We start from the raw sequence: 21,687 nt of genomic DNA, 5'->3' as shown, positions 1-21,687 counted from the left end.
TCAGAATGCTTCACGCACTCTCTGGCCTAGTTATTACTTAATGTCAATGGAAAATCTTTAAGAAAAGACATCAGACTAGCCTATAATCGACTGGTGAGGGCACTCTCAGGAGAGATCCTTGTTCAGATCCCTTTTCCTCATCTCCCACATCCCAGCAGAGTGACCAAACCACTTGGTACCCACACAAGTTTCTTTATTCCTTCCACACTCAGGGACACACACACCTTTACCCAATCCAAAGGGCTCAAGGCATGACCCTGTTAACTTAAACTCCCATCCTTACCCAATTCCTAGGGCTTGGGGCATAATTCCCTGCTGGTCTGCAGGCTCTGTGCCAATGAAAAAGCCTTACACAGTCATATTCTTGTTCTCTAGTTATTTACAATTACCAAGAAAGCAGAATACATGCTAAGCATGCAGTATCATGCTCACCACGGCAGGCAGACGTCTTACACTGGGACAGACAGTCACCGTCTGGATGTTGGTTGCTGCTCCACAGGGTCTTGGGGAGTGAGTCCTCCTTAAGGTGTTCCCTCTTCCATCCTTCTTCCCTTCCTGCTTTTTCCTTCTTGGACCCCAGTCTACGTAGTGAAATTTGAGTCCTGCTTACCTCCACCTCGAACAATTGTTTTACTGGGAGCCAGGAACCAGGTTAAGAGCCTTCTCCTTCCTTTCCCCCAGCCACGTAGCTGAAGGCTCCAGCTGCGGGGCTGCAAGTCTCCCTGTCGCTGGGCCGGGGACCCTGAGGCTGGCTCTGCGGTGTCTCGCCACCCCCTGTACTCCCTTCTCACACACCCCTTTGCATAAAAGCAAGATACCTCTTATCTAGCCTGTGGGGCCAGCTGCTGTGGCAGGACCAGCTCCTGCAGGGCTGGCTGCTGTGGGGCCAGCTGCTGCAAAGCCCTGGTGGCTGGGGCATATAACCATGGCTGGCCCTGGGGCAGAGCCCCAGTTGTGGTGAGGGGCCAGGGGCAGAATCCCAGCAGCTGGAGCACTGAGCCACCACTGGCCCTGGGGGACAGAGGTCTGGCTGGGGTGCGGGGCCAGCGGCAGAGTGGTTTGGGTCTGTGAGGGGGGCAGTTTGGGGCATTGGGGGTTTAAGGCTGGGGGCAGGGTCAGTGTGGGGCTGCGGGGGGGTCTAAGGCTGAGGCTGGGGTGGAGTATGGTTTGGGGCTGTGAGGGGGTTTAAGCCAAGGGGCAGAGGGGGCAGTCCGGCACTGTGAGGGGTTGAAGCCTGAGGGGGTGGTTTGGGAGTATTTTGTGTTCGGTCCTCTGAACACACAAAAAATTGCCACGTGGCCCCGATGAAAAAAGTTTGGACGCCCTTGTCTAGACGTCTCCTGTTTTGCAAAGCAGTCCTTGGGGTGTGGCCGCCCATGTTCATCTTCCCGAAATCCCCAAAAGAAACAGAGACCTCCCGCACCCCTCACAGGGTTGACAAGGACAGGGGTCGAGTCTCAAGCCCTGATACTTCCATTTCTTGCGTCCCCACTAGGCACTGACTGAGTCGAGCTCCTGGCAAACGTCGATGTCTCCTCAGTCTCTTCTGTTATGACTGTCATATGGTTGCTGCATTAATTTGAAGTCAGGAGTCTTTCCAGGAATATCTAATAACGTTTCAGGAACTGTTTGTCATCAGTCATTCACGACACAACAGACCCCCAGGAACAATGGCTTAACTGTTCTCCACAGGGTCCAACCATTCCTTAACAACCCATTCTTTGCACTCCAAACAGCCAGGAACGATACCCCTCATGTTTCCTGTGCTGCTCCACCAGCAGATGTAACCCTCCCCCCAAGGAGCAGCTATGCAAAGTACAAAGGGAACTGAGGCATGTATAGACTTAATAAAAACGTGACAAAAATTCCTGTTTTGTAACACCGCCCAGCTCAGAGTTTTTGGCTTCAGTTCTGGTATGTCCTCTAAGTGGCCCTTGGAGGATTTGTGGGTAGGAAGCTTACAGAGCTGACATTTCTCTGCAGTGGCTCTTTCCACTGGTCATGACCAGATGTGGCGGAGAGCTGTCTACAACAGGGCTTGTAGTTAGGTCGCTTACCTTGATAACAAAGAGACAGTAATGAAGAGCAGCCACGGACTGCAGGGATGAGTGCAACGAGGGGATGGGAACTATTACAGGCTGCTCTGGTGGGGACTGGTAAGGTTTGGCCCCTCCCCTGGTTACAGATGGATGCTCGAAACCTGAGGTGGCCTGTTTGCTGAGTGCGGTGGCTTTATGTTGCAAGAGCGGAAAACACCAGGGCAGAACGGTTTGGAGAGGAAGCGTACTCCAGATGGCCTAATGACATGCAATCCTTTCTCACTTCTCTCCCAGCTGGACCTAAACGCAACAAATCCATCGGAAGGAAAGCAGAGAATGTCTCCAAGGAGAAGAAAGGTGAGTGAGTTCCACATTTCATTCCGACCTTGTGCTCCTCAAAGTCCATTTCCACAGGAATGGGGGGTGTTGGGGGTGGGTGAAAGTGTTACTTTCCATGGAGCTTGTTCCTGAGCGTCTCCTGAAATGGATTCTCTGATGGCGCTCCTAGAGAAGGCCGTTATGTTCCGCCACTTACTCCTTATTTCTGTCTGTGTTTAGCTCAGCACCTGTCACAGACGTCAGATTTTCTCATGTGCCCAGCTCTCGATGTGCAGTGTGCGCGATGTGCCTCTCTTAGAAACCTGTCCAGTCCTGGCAGTAGACTCCCCAGGCCATGCAGAGTATCTTCAGGAGCCTGCCTTTGTCTCAGGTGTCTCCTGGCCCGACTTTTAATGGCCTGCTTGGCAGTGGTGACCGGAGCCATCAGGGTCCCTTTGCGACCTGACATTCTGGTTGAAAATTGCAGACTTGGCAGCCCAAGTCTAAAGAGGAAGGTGGTGAGCAGCCCCAGGACCAGCTGATGGTTCTTCTGTGTCCTGCTCCTGCCCTGCCCTTCAGCTGAGGCAACCATGGGAGCTCTGCATGGGGAGGGAGAGGTGCCAAGGGCCCCAGATCGCCTGACTCTGCCTTTGTTGGTGCCGAGTGTATTTCCACTGTGTTGCAGGGCGTGAAGCTCCTGGCTGGCTGGAGGGATTGCTCCTCCATCTCTGCCTGCCTCCTTTCTGTCAGCCAGGGCCCATAACGGTGCGTTTCCAACTGTGCGGTGTTTTCACAGACTGTTGTCCCCAGGCCTTTGGGATCTCGCTGTCCCAGGTCATCGCCAACGACCGGGCGCACAAACAGATGCAGGAAGCAGTGAAAGGCAGCCGCAGGGACTGCCTGGAGGTGGAAGCGACCGTGACCAGATTTCGAGCTCAGATTCAGAAGAAGTCCACTTTCGGCAGAAGCTGCGTGCTGGGGTCCAGAACAGAGTTCGCCGACGAGCCGCTCTCTCCGACTTTCCTGGACAACATGTCCCGGAGCCAGCGAAGGGTATGGCTGCGAAGCAGGTTGTGTGAGAACTAAACTGTGTGCTGGGAGCCTGGCAGGAGGGAAGCCATGGGACTCCAACCTGGATGCTGCTTCCCAGGGGCCTCTATTTCAAGGTCACGCCGTGCTCGGTTGGCCCTCTGGCTGATTTCAGCCAGGGGCTGGGGGACCAAAAATGCTTCCAGAACCACCAACTGCTGTGGGCTACTGCACAGACACAGAGTTGTAAGCCAGCCCCTGCCCTAAGCAAACCTGTTCCGCACGGGAGATGCGAAAGCACAAACGTGCTGGTTTGAAAACGTAACGAGAGGGTGATGGAAGCCGGCCTCACGGACCAGCCACAGGGGGAAGACAATCTCTTGGGCAGAGCTGAGTGAAGGCTGGCGGGTGAGGGGAGGCCATGCAAAGGAGGGATGAGCCAGGCCTGTGCGGCAGGACTGGATTTACGGAAGCCAGAGAAGAGGATGTGTCAGTGGTGGAGATTGGGGCCGGGTGGCCTCTGCATTCTGTGGGCTAAAAGGGGCGTTTGTTTTAGCGCTGAGGTTCTGGGATCTGCCGGGCTCTCCCAAGTCATCTCTGTGTCGGATTTCAGGGGGCGGTGTCCGTGGACTCCATCACTGACTTGGGTGACAATGCCTCCAGACTGCTGGAAGCACTGCAGCTGTCCCATCCCAACGAGCTGGACCTCAGGAGAACCTTGGAGAGGAGCAAGGCCTTGAGCCTCAATCCCATCTACAGGCAGGTCCCGCGCATTGTGGACAGATGTTGCCAGCACATGGAGGCACATGGTAAAGAAGCTTTTTCCCTCTCGCCCAAGGGAGCCCCCAGCAATAATGACGTGGTGTCCCCCCAGGCCCCTGCAATGAGTGACAAACCCCCAGGGAGCTTGGGGAAGCGGGCCCTGTCCCAACCTCCTGCTCTTGGGTTCGCTTGCTTACAGCAACAGAGAGGTGGCTGTGCTAGTTTGTATTCTAGCTAAACAAGCCACCAGTTCAGTAGCACTTTAAAGACTAACACAATAATTTATTAGGTGATGAGCTTTCGCGGGGCAGGCCCCCTGCCTCAGATCTGGGGATACAATATAATATAACCCCATCACCTGATAAATCATTTTGTTTGTCTTTAAAGTGCTACACGATGGCTGGTTTGTTTTGCTTAAAGCAAAGAGGCACCATCCTGTGGCCTAGCCTTCATCTTGGCCTTTCCGGGTGGGAGCAGCTGAGGCCTGCAGAAAATCACGGGCAAGCCGGCGGGGAAGAACCCACCTAGAGGGTTTTCCCCCAGAGCCTTCCCACTCCCAGGCCCACAGTAATCTCCCTTAGGGCTGGACAAACTGACTCAGAGACATCCCACAAATATTTGCCCCTTTGCTGGAGCCAGACCAAGACCTGTCCTGAGTCTCTGACGCTGTTGGAGGTTTGTGACCCACTGGGATACAATCCAGATGAACGAACCGCCGTGTCAGCCCTGCCCTGCCCCCTACACAATGTCCTCCCTTGTAGCTGCAGGTAAAGAGCCCAGTGCCCCACGTGGCCCAGACCAGCCACAGCCGTGGCCAAGTAAAGAAACTGAGCTGACTACAGAGCTGTTCACAGGCCTGTCTCTCTTTCAGGTCTCCAGACTGTGGGTATTTTCCGTGTCGGAAGCTCTAAGAAAAGGGTTCAGCAGGTAGAGTGCGCCACTCCCCCGCCGCAGGGGTAGGTGGCAGGTGTCACCCAGGGCCCCGGAGGGGGATGGGAGAGGGACATGGAGATAAGAACTTGCCTCCTCCACAATGAGAACCTGATTTACATGTGGCTGTATCTGGGGCCATGAGCTGTAACGCCAGCTATTCTCGCTGGGATGCAAGGCACAGAATGGTCTCCCTGTGCGGCGGGATCAGGAATCCCCCTGAAGGAGCTGCCAGGGCTAGACCTTGCTTCCTGGACCCAGGTGTGATGTATCTCTGCTCTGTCACATGGGCAGGTTCACACTTGGAGTGCAGGGTGCTGTACAGAGAGCCTTGCTGGGGGGCAGCTGGGGAGGGCAGGCAAGGACAGACAAACAAATGCAATATAGTAATCCCCTGAGGTAAGTCGGCGATGGGTTGGAGCCCTGGGAGGGGGCAGGGGGTTAAGCTTGGGGTGGGTTAGGGCTGCAGGGGGGTTGGGAGGGTGCAGTTGAGGCAGGGTGTGCAGGTGATTGGACCCGGGCAGTAGGGGGTTGAGCCTGGCCAGGGGGTTGGAGCTGGGGCTGCGGTGGTAGTGGGAGGGGCGTTGAAGCTGGAGCCTCGCACGTGCGCGCGCACCGGGGTTTGGGAGCCCCGCACACAGGTTGAAGCCGGAGCCCCTCATGCTGCGGGGTGTGAGCTGGGGCCATGGGGGATTTAGAGGGTTAGGTCCAGGCCCGGGTGTTGGGGCCTGGGCATGTGGGGTGGAGTTGGAGGGGAGCCCCAGGCGTGCAGCTGGAGACCCTTACTGGAGGAGGTGAGCTGGGGCATGGGGGTGTTGGGGGGGATTGAGCTGGCAGGGGGTATAACGGGAGCGGCACCGCCCTGGGAAGCAGGGGTAAGGGGCCCTTAGCCTGTGTAGCTGCCCACAGGCTGAGAGCCCAGCAGCTTCACATAGCGCAAAACTCGCGTAAAGCGAGGGGTGACTGCACACTGGCTTCTCGCCCCTTGCACAGTGCGTCAGGACGAGTCACGACGGTCAGCACGAACCGGGGCTCAGCCCAGAAGATCGGGCTCGCCTGCCCTGGATTCCCACACTCTGAGACCGGACTGTATAGGAAGCAGCACAAAAGGCTGTAGGGAGTCTGTCTCCTGTGTGTGCAGGGCAGCTGGCCCAGCAGCCTCTTGTCATGGCATGGGGGGGTCCCCAGGCCCTGCTCCCCGCCCGCAGTCAGAGGTGACTCTCAATCAGCTGGAGGGTTCTCAGGCAACAGGGACAGAGAGTGGAACAGACTTGTCAGCACAGGAACCGCGAGCCATCAGCACCATCCCTCTTGGGGAGAGGGGCCCAGAGGGGTCCCTGAGCTGGGCTCTGGCCCCCTTCCTCCCTCTCCAGCCAGACCAGACTGCCCCACTCACCAGCCCAGTTCCAACTCAGTCCAGCCAGGCCCCTCTTCCCACCTTTCTCCTGTTAACGGGGCCGGCAGCTGGGGAAAGGAGTCCATCTGTTCAGTATATCAAAGAGAAGTTAAAGGCTGACTGGGGTGCAATCTAAAAGTATCTCTATGGAGAGAAGATTCTATCAGTAAAGAGCGTTTTAATAATGGCTGAGGAAAGCAGATCAAAACGTAATTGAGCCAATTAGAGTCAGACTGGAAAAAGGGCCCCATTTTTAAGTGGGTGTAATTACCCAGTGGAACAATTTCCGTAGCTATGGGGTGGGTTCTCTCTCGCTCGTCATCTTCAGATCGCAACGGGGTTCTTCCCCAGTGGTGTTCATTCATCCACCCAGCAGCTGTGGGCTGCATTGTGCAGGAAGTCAAACTAGGTGGTCTTAAGGGTCCCTTCTTACCTTAAAATCTAACAATCAATCAGGGATCTGCATGTGCTCCAGACCCCTTCGCTTCCGTGGGAAATGCATGCCTACAGCCCTCAGAGATATGGGTCCCAAACTGCTGGATGGAGGAGACACTGATTAGGGTGTAACTTTTTCTGCTTTCTTTTTCTTTCCATTCTTTAAGCTACGGGGGGAATTCGACCAAGGATTTGATGTCATCCTGGACGACAGTCATTGTGTCCACGACGTGGCGGCTCTGCTCAAAGAGTTTTTCCGGGACATGCCTGATTCCCTGATTCCCAGGGAACTGTATCCAGCCTTTGTCAGCACAGCCTGTAAGTAGCCAGTCATTAAAACGCTTTAGAGCATTGTATGCAGGGGAATGAACAGAGTGAGTCGCTGGACCAGCAGCTGGCTGGACTGAGCAGGCCGACCCTGTTGCTGGCACAGATGAAAAGCGGGGAAAGATGCAAAGAAAAAAGTGACTGACTAGAAAAGCTGCAAAAGGTGAAAGGAGACCTTGAGCCGGAGCAGAAAATTCCTTTGTGCTGATTTACAGAGCCCATCTTACTGGCTCCTTCCACTCTGTGGCAACAGCCTTCCTCAAGGGCTAAGCGCCTGCTCCAACTCCCATTGAAAGCAATGACAAGTTTAACAGGGACTTTTATGGGTCCGGGTCAGACCCTTTGGGGCCGGTCTGGTAAAGTACTTCGCTTTACTTAACTTAAAGTGCATAACTTTAAGTGTGCGAGGTGTGTCCCGGACATCCTCCATATGGACGTTTTAAGCCCGAAAGGACCATCACAATCATCTAGTCCAACCTGCATGTCACAGACCAAATCATTTCGCCCAGGGATTCTTACATCACAGCCATGGCTGGCAGTTGAGCTAGAGAGTATATTTTAGGAGATGGTGAATTTTTATTTAGAGACCCCAATGGCTGGAGAGTACACCGCGTCCCTCGGAAAGTTGTTCCAACGTTTCATTACCTTCACTGTTTACGATTACCTCTAGCCTGAATTTATCTAGTTTCAGCTTTCAGCTGTTGGATCTTGTTTCACCTTTGGCGGCTAGAGTGAAGATCTCTCTTGTGCCAGAAATCTTCTCCCATTGTAACTACTTACAGACAAGGATCAAGTCACCTCTAGACTTTTTGCAATGATAAACTAAATAGATTGAAGCTCGTTAGTCTCTGGCTTTGAGGTCTGGCTGGATCTCAAATCTTTCTTGTGGTCCTTTTCTGAACCCTTTTCATTTTCTCGGCTTCCTTCTAGAAGTGTGTGTAATCCACAGGTCTCCTGGGTGTGGTGTACTGTCCTGTTCAGCGGCCCAAAGACCATTTATAGAGGAAAAATGAGTCTGTTCTACATCCTTATAAGTTCCAGAGATCCCAGATTCAGTTCCATGGGCAGGTGACTAGGGTCTGTCAGCATTACACGGGGACACCAGGACTGGATCTATATCAAGAAACTGTCTCGCTGGTGCCACACGTAGAGGGACTCTTACATGAGAACAGCCCCATTGCGCTGAGCCAGAGGTCCATCTAGCCCCGGTATCCTGTCTTCCAACAGTGGCCAATGCCAGGTGCCCCAGAGGGAATGAACAGAACATGTAATAACCAAGTAGTCCATCCCCTGTCACCCTGTCCCAGCTTCCGACAAACAGAGCCTAGAGACACCATTTCTGCCCACCCTGGCAAATAGTCACTGATGGGCCTAATCACCATGAATGTATCTAGCTCTTTTTTGAACCCTGCTAGAGTGCTGGTCTTTACAACATCCTCTGGCAAGGAGTTCCACAGAGTGACTGGACGTCGCATGAAGAATTACTTCCTCTTGCTTGTTTAAGACCTGGTATCTATTCATTTCACTGAGTGACCCCCGGTTCTTGTGTTATGGGAACCAGTATGTAACAAGCCCACGTTCACACAGCTAAGATTCACACTGGCGCCCTTAGCCCCTGAGTTGCACCGGAGCTCATGGTGAGCTCATTCTCCGTGACCTCTAAGTCACTTTCAGCGTCACCGTTTTCCAGGACACAGTCCCTCTGCCTGTAGGTGGGACCTGCCTTCCTTGTGTGTGGCCTGCAGTGTGACCGTACTAAAATGCAGGTTGTTTAAATGAGTTCACCGAAGCAATCGGGATGTGAGGAGCTCTGGCTGCTGCCGCTTGCGCAGGGCCCAGTTGACATGGGAGTACAGACGGGATGGGAGAGGCAGGTTGTTTCAGGTGTTAAAAAGGCAAAGCCTGCAGTGGGCAGTGGTGGGGTCACCTGTGCATGGGGAACAGAGGCTCCTGTTCCCCAACTGGTCAACAACAGCCATGCTGCCCATCTGGCTGCTTGGGAAATCTGCCGAGGTGAGAGCGAAATGCCTGGAATCGTCTTGTCCATCTCTGGTCTACCTCAGTGACTCTTTTTCCTCTGGCTAGCCATGGAACGCAAGGCCCAGCTCGCCGCGTTGCAGCTCCTGGTGTACCTCCTGCCTCCCTGCAACAGCGACACCCTGTACCAGCTGTTGCAGTTCCTGAACAAGGTGGCCCAGCATGCCCAGGACTCCACAGGTCCAGAGAGCCAGGAGGTAATGGCTGCACAGGCTCTTGCTCCTGTAAAGCTGCTGCTTGCCAGTGATCGCTGCTGCTTTACTTTCCCGGCTTTGCAGCCCCAGAGTACAGCAGCGATGGGCAACCTAGGCAAGAGAATGGGCCGCGTGCGTGGCCCTCCTTCACAGCGGGCCATGAGATTTGCCCTAACCAACGGGGTCCCTCGAGGATAGGGCAGGTTTTTTGGAGTGCACTTGCGTACCCAGAATTTGGGGTGCCTCAACTGAACATGTCTCTCACAGTCAATGTCGTAAGCAAGCAGGCTGTCCCTTGTTTCTCAGGCCCGTGCTTTACGTGCCTGGCACTTTAGTAATACCCAGTGGAGGAGGGGGGAAACCTATGTGGACATCTGGCAACCCTGCACGGGGGGCAGTGGTAACAAAATGCCTCACAGGTCACACGCAGAAACCTGATGGGCCGCTGGTTGCCCACCACTGGGGTACAGTGTCCTAAAAGGATTTCCCATGTCTTCACAAGAGTGGCTTTGTGTTGTGATTGGATCTCATATAAGTTATGTCCTTACCACATTATGCCAAGACCTCACAAAGCATTACTTGTGTACTTCTGCGGCTCTGGTTTCCAGCATGCTAGGATGGTTGCGAATATGGATCAGAATCAAAGGCCGCTGGTTAATTATTCTGCACACAGCTCTCTGCTGTCCTCCTTCTGCATGAGACCTGTTCACGTTGCTCAGGGTTTGAAAGCAGTTTCAGGGCTCGTTCTAAATGGTTAAGTTGGACAAGGAAATGTGAATTCCCCCCATAGTGAAAAAAACCTGAGCCAGCCCAGCTCCTCTGTGTACCTGCAGCCAGACCCCCCTGTGCTGTGAGCTTCTTGGATCTAGGAAGCTAAAGGAGGATGGATTAAGAATTTCCAGGAAAAACCTACGCAAAGTAGCATTTGGTGTTGGTGACTTGGCAGGAGCCCCCTTCCTGCTGCATCAGCCCAGGACTGCTTGTCAGCATAGCACTGGAGGGGCGTTGTGCCAGATGAGATATGCAGCTGAAGTCCTGACCATCTGTGGTCATTCAAAGATCTCATGCAAGAACTGGGAAAGCACCCGATAGCCTGGTTAAATTTCTATTTAGAGGGTATAAGCAAGTTGATTTACAGGCAGTGTGTCTAAATTGCCTGTTCAGCTACAATTGATCTAATGCATATTATAGGCTAGTGTCTATTTTCTGCCTGGAACTGTTCTCTTAGGCTGTTAAACAATGGTCCTGTTCCTCCCCAGAGGTGGCAGGTGAAGTTGTTCTGGTTTGTAGATGTGGAGGTGGAATGGGCTCTGGCAATGTTATTTGTCACTTGAGGCTTCAAGCTGTGAAACTAAGATCGCAGGCGCCCAGGGGAGAGGTAGAAAGGTTGACGTGATGGGTGACAGAAGAGGGGAGCCTTAAGATGCTTCCTGGTTACAGCTCTAGTGGAAGTGATCTGCTGGACACTGGGCTCACAATGGATGGTTGCACCTTTGCTCACAGGGTAGCGGAGATTAGGGCGGGGAAGGAGCATCTCCCTGTGCCCTAAAGCAATCCTGGCCTTCTCCTGGGAAGGGGCACCCAATACCCTTCCTTTCGCCTGGGTGAGGGAGAGCCCCTGGGCGTGTTCTGTCACTGCCTTGGTATCTGATGCCGATTTCCCTCTCTGGCTGTTAGATTCCCGGAAATAAAATGACAGCCTCAAACCTGGCTACCATTTTTGGCCCCAACCTCCTGCGAAGAGAGAAGCGCCTGGAGCGAGAGCCCAGCGCCCAGGCGGTGGAGATGGAAGAGAGCGCTTCCATCATCCTCGTGCTCCAGAGCTTGATTGAGAACTATGAAGCCTTGTTCACGGTAGGAAAAGGCATTTACCATGAATGCATTTCCTCGTCTTCCCTGCATTGCTTGCCCTGACAGTGGGGTGGGGCGGCACCCGCAGCCTGCCTGCTGCGTAACTGGCCGGCAGAGACTTGATCTGGACCTGGCTTTGCTAGGAGTTGGGTGGAAGTGAGGGGTACGTGCACCCCAAAGGCCACGGGCGGGAGGAGCACGGGGCCCGCCAGCAGGGCCAGAGTCTCTGGGCATCCAGGAGAGGTAGTGGAGGCTCTGTGCTCACAACAGGTGTCCAGCCCTCCCCGCTACAGTCAATGGCAACAGTGGGCTGACGGAGAATTATAATCCGAGGGTTCGGATGGGGGCCCAAACCCCGACCAAATCAATTTCAGGCACCCTTCTTTAGCAACCAGCTTTATTCAGGAACGCATTCCAGGGCAGGATCTCCAGGATACTCCCAGGAGAACTGCAACTGCCCATTCACAAAACAATGTCTTTTGTATTACCTTGCATGGCAATCATCCTGTACCCATGGCCCACTCACGATCACACACCTACACAGGTCATGCCCTTCTGCACCAAACCTCTTCCAATCACTACGTCACCTCAAATTTTCCTTCTCAGGTATCTCTGCAGAGCAGTACTTCTTCTCAAACTGGTTGATAGCAGTAAAACAGGTTTATATGAGTTTCACCCAGCCTCCTCCTTGCTGCTCACCTGTGCACCTGCACGTACCAATCTAGAAGGGTCAGGCCCAACACCCAGGTCACACAGAGGTCACAAAGATAGCAAGTTAATTTTATCCTTCAGGGGGAAGTGGAACAACTGGCCCCCACTCACTGTGCTCCCTTGGTGTCACCTGGGGGAGGGGTAGGACTGTCCCCGCACTCACCAGCAGGAAGCTCGTCCCCCCAGGTCGCGATCTTGGGGGGAAGAGGTTGGGTGGGGGGAAGAGGGGCTGAGCTAGAGGGTGGTTGTCCCAGCCCTTCCTTGGGCTGTGTGCACGGGGCCACATGGCTGATGGTGCCCTCTGTGTCATCCCTCCCCGGTCACCTGGCTGCCCAGCAGTGCCAGCTCCCCTGGAGAGGCACCTGCAACATTCTCCATTCAAAGGTAGACAAGAGGGGACCTTTATGTCCGTTCGTCAGTGCTCCGCAGGCACATGCCAGAGCATCTTCCAAGAACTTCTCCTGTCCTGCTCTGCCTACCCTCCCCCGCCAGCCCAGCTGGCCAGATCTGTCCTAGAGTTTGGTTTCTCTGTAGCGTCAGACGTTCTCCCCCAGTGCAGATAGAACCCCAGCCGTGCTCTGCACTGGCACAGAGAATTCTCTGCCCGGGTGCCGGGCAGGCGTACCTTGCCTTGCACGCTCAGGCTCAATCAGATAGCAACATTTCTACCTGGGAAGAAATTTCCCCCCAGGTCAGCTTGGCAGGAGTTTGTCCTCCCCACCCCTCAACTGCCTCTGCAGCTTCACGTTTGTGGGTTAGTGGAACAAGTCCTCGTGTCTGGACAGTAGCGGCCTCGTTGTTTCTGCCCAGGAGAAAAGCAGGCGCCTTATTTACCTGCCCACGTGACCCTTGCAGGTCTCTTCAGAGGTGCAGCATGACATCCTGAGGAGGCTGTTTCAGACAGAGCCTGATGTCATCGACTACCTCTTACGCAGGAAGTTTAACACCACTCTGTAAGTCCTCGTCCAGAAGGAATTTGAAGCGCTGGGGCTGGGGGGATTCGGCCCTTAGCTTTGCAGAAAGTGAGCTTTTGGCAAAATGGCAGCAAACTCACATTGACGACAATTTTGTAAATCGTTCTTTTCTGTTCTCTTCCTTGCCAAACCCTCACACTCTTCCTCTTCCCCAGCAGTCCTCCTCGGCCCTCCCTCTGAATTCCCAGCCAGCCCATTCCCTCTTTCCTTCCCTAAAAGCTGCCCCCTTTGCCGCCCACCCAATTCCTTCCCTCTTCTGTTTGCTCTCCAAGGTGCCGCTGTCCTGCTGCCCTTCCCCGAGAACCCTCTACCCCAAGGTCTCTCTGAGACATGCGCTTCCTGTGCCCGCCTCACTCGGCCCTCCTGATTTCACTTCTGCTGATTTGTCTGAAAACCACGGAGGGAGGTGCTGCAGGTAGAATTCAAATAGTAGAAGAACCAAGGGAAGGCCAAGAAACATTGTTTTTCCAGTCAACAAGCTCCCTGAAGGCAGGCTAACCTTGCCCAATGTCCATGACTGGCCACCTCAGGCAGACAAAATTATGACTTAAACCAGCCTCCCTGCCCCAAAGGATGCCCACTCACAAGGAGAAGTGAGCCAACCCATCATCGCTGCTAGCCGCCTCAACCGCAGCTCCTACTCTGAGAGTCCAGGAGACACTGGGAGTTGAAAGGTATCAGAGAGGTAGCCGAGTTAGTCTGGGTCTTCAAAAACAGCAAGAAGTCCTGTGGCACCTGATAGACTAACCGATATTTTGGAGCATAAGTTTTCGTGGGCAAAGACCCACTATATCAGATGCATCTGACGAAGCGGGTCTTCACGCACAAAAGCTTATGCTCCAAAACATCGAAGACCCGCTTCGTCAGATGCATCTGATGAAACGGGTCTTTTTTTCCACGAAAACTTATGCTCCAAAATATCAGTTAGTCTATAAGGTGCCACAGGACTTCTTGTTGTTACTGGGAGTTGAAGCATTTGAAATCCCAGTGATCGCAAGTATCTTTGTGTTCAAAGAGTTTTTGTTGTTGTTAACGGGGCCACATCCAAACCTTTTAATTCTCTCTGAGTTCTTCAGACAAATCAGAAGCAAAACCCAGATTAAAGCCATGCAAATTGGTCTAGTCAGGATCGAATCAGGACAGCGTTAGCAAGCATCAGTTGGGAAAAGTTCACCTCAGCCAGTCATCTGAAAGATATCTGACATTGGCTTATGGAGATACACATCTCCACAGAACTGGAAGGGACCTTGGGAGGTCATTGAGTCCAGTTCCCTCCCCTCTTGGTAGGACCAAGCACCATTCCCTCTTTTCCCGCCCCCCCTCCTATTTGCCCCAGATCCCTGAATGACCCCCTCAAGGGCTGGGCTCACAACCCTGGGTTTAGCAGGCCAATGCTCAAACCACTGAGCTATTATCACAGAGACTGGTGGTCTGCGATGCTCCAACATACTGAACATTCAGATGGGCGAGACAAATTTTGGTCTTGAGTGAAATTCAATATAAAGACATTATGACAATAGCAAATCGGCCACACCATAGCCACAGAACCAGGCACTGAACGTTCAGTCATCAGCAATATTAAAATAAATTCCTACTTAAGATAAATTTAATCATCTCCAGTTTTTCGCTGTTTCTCTAAAAAACAGACACATGCTCTGATTCCTCTTGCTAGCAAGGCAGTTACAAGGACCAGTTTCTAGGCCAGCCGGCATATCTGAAATCTGTAGCTTGACAGGAACAAGTACAGCTCATCAAGCTGCAATCCATTTTGAACATTTGCATTATTTTATAGAGCAGTATGCCTGCACTCCGTGTGTGTGTGCGTGCGCACACACGCACGTGCCCCTATGTTTTTGTTTTCTTGTGTCCATCTCCTGTACTTGCCAACTGATTAATCACACAACCCCAAAGACCCTTGCCCGTCCCCTGCTAACCCCTTCTCTGAGGCCTTGCCCTCCATCAGGTCCTCCCTCCTTTGTTTGCCAACCCTCTCTTTTTCATAGGTTTGGGGTGTGGGCTGGGACTGAGGGTCTTCAGGTGTGGGAGAAGGCTCTGGGCTGAGCCTGGAGAAGGGGTATAGGCTCTGGGAGTGAGTTTGGGTTCAGGGCGCAGCTCAGGGATGGGATGCTGGCTCCAGGAGGAGCCTGAAGCAGGGAGCTGGGTACGTGAACGGTGCGGGCTCTGGCTGGGCAGCGCTTAACTCGGGAAGCTCCCGATCGATGATGCGGTGGGGCTAAGGCTGGCCCCCTGCCTGCCTTGCTCTGTGTGGCTCTGAGAGCAGCCAGCATGTCCTTGTGGTGCCTTTGGGCATAGGGCCACGTGGTGCCACTTGCTGGCCCTGCCCACAGGCACTGTCTCTGCAGCCCCTATTGGCTGTGGTTCCCAGCCAATGGGAAGCTGCACAATCAGAGGTTGGGGGGTGGGACACTGTCAGAGACCTCTCCCCCACCGAAGGCTGCATACTCACGCACATGCTGGATGCTTTCAAGGCAGCACAGGGCCAGGGCAGGCAGGGAACCTGCCTTAGTTGCGATACTCTGCTGAACTTTCAGTGGTTGCAAATCTCCCGGGTTGACTTCAGTTGTCTCCAGGGAGATCAAGCCGGATTCTTGGAGTCTACCAGCGAAAATGGGCAGGGGAGGTGGTTTGCCAAGGTTACCATCTCCACCTGGTTATACTGGGGGTGCTTGGTGGGGGAGCCCAAGCCCTGGACATTGGTGGGATGGAGTGGAAAACTTCAGTCCTCCAAAAGGTGCTGACGAGCACCACTGCAGCAAAGATAAAAGCAGCCAAACGGGTTGGCCAGTAAGCAGCAAACTTTACCAGTGCCGCTTGTGAGCTGTGCCATCTAACTGTGCTGGTTGATTAGGGGGAGACAGCCCCTAGCTTGGAGCTGCTCCCCACTCGCCGCTGGGAACTGGCTTTGAAGTCCAGAGCAGTTTGAAGTGTCATTGGGGGTTTTGCTTTTCTCCTAGAAGCACAGACGGCGATGCATCTACAGAGAAGCAGCCTCGCTCCCTGCTGCCCAGCCAAAGCTGCATGCTGGCAAGCGATCAGGTCTCCTCGCATCTCTACAGCCATGTCTCATTCCTAAACCTGCATATTGGGAACAAGCAGCTCCAGGGCAACCCAAGCTCCACTCTGGCCTTTAACATGTACCAAATGGTGCAACACATCCACCACAGAGAGAGAAGCTCGGTCACCAAGGAAAGAGTGAAGACATCTTGGGAACCATAATTCTCAGCGAGGAGTCTTCTCCATTTGCAGTTATCAGCCTTCTAGTTCATACCTCCGCAGCTGCACAGGTAGGAGGCACTAGTGTAAATGGCAGAGATGTGTTACTGTCATATAGCAGAGTTAGACTGCATAGAGCTAAACATGTAGAAGCCCTATCTGCATTCGAGCCAGCCAAAGCAGGTTTGTCTAGGAGCAAAGTGCACTGGGATTTCCAGCTCAACGAGTCACAACACGGAGGGTTAAACCAGGCTGGGAAACGATATAGTGCTGCTCATGGTACTTTATACCTCTCATGCTGTTGTGTTTGTAAATGTATGGTACGCATCTCTGGAGGCTTCTAAACCAGAATAAATACATATACATGCAGACCAAAAGAAAAAAATTAACATTTTGCAAAGGTGGAGTAGCACCTCTGTGTTGAGAGTGGACCCCATTTTTCATTTGAAGCAAGAGTTCAAGCGTTGTTTTGTATGGAGAATTCAATGTCTTTTCCCCAAGTTTACAGCGCGTGAGTTGTGAGCGGACTCTGAATTTTCTGAGCATTTTCATGTATGTTTGTTTGAGTTAATTAGAAATTAATATTAATTAAAATTGGAACTGTAAGATGTTTTTCAGACTCTGGCCTTTTTTCATAACCCCTTTGCTAGCAAGCGGCTGGTTTGTGTCAGTCGTAGTTTCCATCTAAACTAAAACTCAGTGCCAATTATCCTCAAATATACATTGATAATAATTAGACTGTAATAGCAGGTGACTTTTTCTGTTTTCCCCATTATAACCACGTTCCCCTCTTCTCAGGATGGCTGCCATTTTCTGTGATGTAGAGTGGGACTGAAATGGCCCAACAGCACCAACACTGCATGTGTCCAGTAACGGTGGTTATGTCTGCAGGAGACATGAAGGAAGAAACTGAAGGGCAGTGCCCCTAGTAAAGATGGCCATCATTTCCCACTGTTAATAGAACTGGAGCTGAACGGCCCTTATTTCATGAAAGGTTTTGCTGTCAGACATCTCAATCTGCAGATGTGCCAACGATGTATGACAGAAGGCACAGGCAGGTGTGAAAAATGTCTGCAGATGAGAACACGTGTCTGTTCACTGTGCCGTAGCTTACAGATTGTGGTGCTTTGCCATCGTGAAGTGTTTCAGAATATTTCCCGTGTGAATTCAACAAGGGGTTTTACTGGGTGTCCTACCAGGCACCACTTCAGCGTCTCAGCACAATTTGAACACTGCATTTCTGTGTTTTTCGTGAGAGTTTGACTGGAGCTCCAGTGACCTTTGTGGAGCAACCAGTGGTGAAAGTCGCACACACGCTCAGAGACTACTACAGGGGGGAGTAACTCTCTCTCTCTCTCATACATGCATACACACCGTGGGAGGCGGAAGATGCATGAACACAGAATCCCTACCCTTGGGGTCCTACCCTAGCCTAGGAAGCCCTCCTGGCCCCAGACGCAAACCCAGTCTGCTGAGCCCAAGCCTCAGTAAGCCCCCACCCTGGGTTGAGAACTCCTGCTGACTGATGCCTATTCTTAATAGCCACAACCCTTACCTCCTACCCAGGAGATCTAGTGACACCACATGCGGCCTTAATCTGGGGTGGATTCACCTTAACAACACTGCAAAGGCTCCCTAGTGGCCACAGGCCTAATTCTACCCTAGGAATCTTCACCTTTAGTACCACTAACCAGCCACAAGAGGCCAGACCTTAGGGTTCCCTGGGCTAGGTTTATGGTCACCACCTTCAGTAACCATAGCAGGGGAACTCTGGGACTCAGGCATATTCCTTGCACAAGAATCCCTTCCTCAGCAACCCTAGTACAGCAACCTGTAGTACCCTAGCTGGGGACTCTACTGGATTTCAGGCCTAACCTCAGCATGGGAACCCAAGCCACCAGTCCACCATAGAACGTTGTGTCTGCCCCTTCTGCAAGGTGGGAAGGGAGATTCATTCCCATCGTGCCAAAAGCCTGAACTGCTACTTGACTGCCCAAAGCCTACCCTATCCCTGCACCTTCCCTGGGAATCAGTATAATCAGATTTTCTTGACTCAGCTGCTGTTCCCAGCAAAAGCGGACAATGAGGGTCTAAAGTTAATATAAAAATAAGTCACATGAAGCATATTGAATGACTGTTCATTTTCAAGTTTAATTTGATTTAATACCTCCTTTATTTAAAGTAATCTTCTTGTTTGGCTGCATTAGACCAGAGCAGAGGGCTTGTTGCCAGAACTAGTAAGAATATGTGATGTATTTTGGTGCTCTCAACTGGCAAGAGTGTCCGTTACAGGAGGGCTTAGCAAGTAAACCCATTTTCAGTTAAATCTGAGAAGCAGCTATAAATTACATGAGAAGTCTGTAGAAAGATTTGGCCTTCCAGTATTCAATGCTTCTGCACGCACCGTCTGTACGCTGACTTCTCCCACTTTCGCTTCTTCAGAAATGCAAATACCCCCACAGAAAGCGCCGTGGGGTTTTGCTGGTCCCTGCAGCATACACAGGACTTCCTCTTCAAGCTCTCCTCCCATTAGTAAATGGTATGCTCATACAGATGGATCTCAAGGAGAAGCAGGTACTAATAGCTAGGTATGTGCCTCCACACAGCTGCAGGTGTCAGTCAGTGCTGAATTTGCCCCCTAGCTTTAAAATAGCCTCTTCTATCTTGTAACATCTAGTCACCACCTCCTAAGCAAGACTGCAACACCTATGAAATCCTAACTCCTTAGCGTACAATACAAGTCACGCAGGATGCAGTTTCTAACCTTCATGCTGCACCGTCCATCAGCACCACAGTTGGTCAGTCTTTCGGGCACACAGATGGCAGGATTCCAGGACATTTTGCTATAGAATCCTAGGGCTGGAAGGGACCTCAAAAGGTCATCAATTCCAGCCCCCTGCTTCAAGCAGGATCAACCCCAACTAAGTTATCCCAGCCATGACTATGTCAAGCCAGGACTTAAAAATCTCGAGGGACAGAGATTCCACCACCTCTCTCGGTAACGCATTCCAGTGCTTCACCACCTCCTACGGAAATAGTTTTTCCTAATCTCTAAACAACATCTCCCCCTGTGTAACTTCAGACCATTGCTCCTTGTTCTGCCATCTGTCACCACTGAGAACAGCCTCTCTCCATCCTTTTTAGAGCCCCTCGTCAGGAAGTTGAAGGCTGCTATTAAATCACTCCTCACTCTTCTCTTTTGCAAACTAAATAAGCCCAAATCCCTCAGCCTCTCCTCATAGGTCACGTGCTCCAGCCCTTTAACAATTTTCATTACATTCTGCTGAACCTGCTCCAGCACATCCACATCCTTTCTATACTGGGGGGCCCAAAATTGGACACACTACTCCAGATGTGGCCTCACCAGTGCCAAATAGAGGGGAACAACTTCTCTAGATCTGCTCAAAATGCTCCTCCATGCTATGCTGTCTCACACCTAAAACCCAAACCCAGCTGGGTTCAGTTTGAGTACAGACAGGGCAGCTCCACCAGATCCTTGTCAAAGAAAAAGGAAAAGAGCAGGCTGGGGACAAAGGTCACATTCTTGTCATGTAACCAGTGGCTCCTACTTCCCACAGAGGTGTCCTGTCCATGTTGCTGCAGGCCCCCTCCCAACTTCATTTGCTAGAGTTTATTTCTATGAAATTTCGCAGTTAATGGGCAAGAAGGGCAGGAGGAACCAGCCCAGGCTGGCACACAGCCCAGAGCAGCCCAGCAGGAGGGGAAGGGAAGGGGCACAGCTTATCCTTCTAATCAGACCTGCGCTTGTCTCCTGGAAGGGCCAGGCAGAGTCACGGTCTGGGACGAGTCCCTTGGCCTGCCCGGAGATCCCTACGCTGAACGGTGGTGGTGGGGGCACAGGAGGGGAAGACCGTTCCCAAAGGCAGTGGAGGCGCAGAGGGGCTTTTGGGGGCTCAGCCAAGGCAGCACCAGGGTCGCTGCCGCACCAAGGGAGCTGGTTCCATTTGTTTCGTTCGCCTCGTTTGTAGCTGAGTTTTCTGCCCTGCTGGCAGCAGCTCCCCGAGAGCCCCCCGCCCGCACCCCTGCGCAGCCCCCTGAGAACTCCCCCCCCGCCGCGCCCCCCCCCGCAGTCCCCCGAGAACTCCCCACCCGCAGCGCCCCCACCCCCGGCGCAGCCCCCCCGAGAACTCCCCACCCGCAGCGCCCCCACCCCCGGCGCAGCCCCCCCGAGAACTCCCCACCCGCAGCGCCCCACCCCCGCGCAGCTCCCCGAGAACTCCCCCGCCCCCACCCCCGGCGCAGCCCCCTGAGAACTCCCCACCCGCCGCGCCCCCTCCCCGCAGTCCTCCGAGAACTCCCCACCCGCAGCGCCCCACCCCCGCGCAGCTCCCCGAGAACTCCCCCGCCCGCAGCGCCCCCAGCCCCGGCGCAGCCCCCCGAGAACTCCCCCGCCCGCAGCGCCCCCAGCCCCGGCGCAGCCCCCCGAGAACTCCCCAGCCCGCAGCGCCCCCACCCCCGGCGCAGCCCCCCCGAGAACTCCCCACCCGCAGCGCCCCCACCCCCGGCGCAGCCCCCCCGAGAACTCCCCACCCGCAGCGCCCCCACCCCCGGCGCAGCCCCCCCGAGAACTCCCCACCCGCAGGGCCCCACCCTCGGCGCAGCCTCCCGCGAACTCTCCACCCGCAGCGCCCCCCCCCCCCCGCGCAGCCCCCCGAGAACTCCCCCGCCCGCAGCGCCCCCAGCCCCGGCGCAGCCCCCCCGAGAACTCCCCCGCCCGCAGCGCCCCCAGCCCCGGCGCAGCCCCCCGAGAACTCCCCCGCCCGCAGCGCCCCACCCCCGGCGCAGCCCCCCGAGAACTCCCCCGCCCGCAGCGCCCCACCCCCTGTGCAGCCCCCCCAGAACTCCCCCGCCCGCAGCGCCCCCAGCCCCGGCGCAGCCCCCCGAGAACTCTCCACCCGCAGCGCCCCCACCCCCGGCGCAGCCCCCCGAGAACTCTCCACCCGCAGCGCCCCCACCCCCAGCGCAGCCCCCCACTCCCAGCGCAGCCCCCCGAGAACTCCCCCGCCCGCAGCGCCCCCAGCCCCGGCGCAGCCCCCCGAGAACTCCCCGCCCGCAGCGCCCCCACTCCCAGCTCAGCCCCCCGAGAACTCCCCACCCGCAGCGCCCCACCCCTGTGCAGCCCCCCGAGAACTCCCCCGCCCGCAGCGCCCCCAGCCCCGGCGCAGCCCCCCGAGAACTCCCCCGCCCGCAGCGCCCCACCCCTGTGCAGCCCCCCGAGAACTCCCCCGCCCGCAGCGCCCCCAGCCCCGGCGCAGCCCCCCGAGAACTCCCCGCCCGCAGCGCCCCCCCGAAGCACACGACACTGCAGCTCCCGGCCCCGCCCAGCCCCTTGCTTGTGCTTCCCTCCCGTGCGTCACCGTCTCTACAGCCAACCGGCGCCGCTTCCGGCTCACGCCCCTCTCCGACCCTCGGCCAATCGCCGTGCGGAG

The 21,687-nt window shown here is 54.4% G+C and overlaps 1 protein-coding gene across 3 annotated transcripts in view; it reads left to right on the top strand.

The window, feature by feature from the left end:
- Positions 1 to 18,337, top strand: part of ARHGAP36 (Rho GTPase activating protein 36) — a 34,759-nt gene extending 16,422 nt beyond the window's left edge. Inside the window, exons 3-12 of one of the 3 annotated variants that reach the window (XR_012647331.1) lie at positions 2,334 to 2,396; positions 3,154 to 3,410; positions 4,000 to 4,195; positions 5,020 to 5,075; positions 7,077 to 7,227; positions 9,322 to 9,470; positions 11,145 to 11,321; positions 12,885 to 12,982; positions 15,979 to 16,308; positions 17,036 to 18,337. Coding sequence is in view for 2 of the 3 variants with exons in the window: in XM_075007946.1 (XP_074864047.1) it covers positions 2,334 to 2,396; positions 3,154 to 3,410; positions 4,000 to 4,195; positions 5,020 to 5,075; positions 7,077 to 7,227; positions 9,322 to 9,470; positions 11,145 to 11,321; positions 12,885 to 12,982; positions 15,979 to 16,240 (1,409 nt within the window). In the remaining variant the exon portion in view is untranslated. Of the gene's footprint in view, positions 1 to 2,333; positions 2,397 to 3,153; positions 3,411 to 3,999; positions 4,196 to 5,019; positions 5,076 to 7,076; positions 7,228 to 9,321; positions 9,471 to 11,144; positions 11,322 to 12,884; positions 12,983 to 15,978; positions 16,842 to 17,035 lie in introns of those variants that run through there. The other 2 variants (XM_075007947.1, XM_075007946.1) reach the window with 2 other exon arrangements.
- Positions 18,338 to 21,687: the final 3,350 nt, after the last annotated feature.

Source organism: Carettochelys insculpta, chromosome 13 (assembly GCF_033958435.1).
Source record: "Carettochelys insculpta isolate YL-2023 chromosome 13, ASM3395843v1, whole genome shotgun sequence".
NCBI classification, from domain to species: Eukaryota; Metazoa; Chordata; order Testudines; family Carettochelyidae; genus Carettochelys; species Carettochelys insculpta.
The sequence above is the reverse complement of the archived record's forward strand: the minus strand, read 5'-3'. Positions and strand labels throughout refer to the sequence as shown.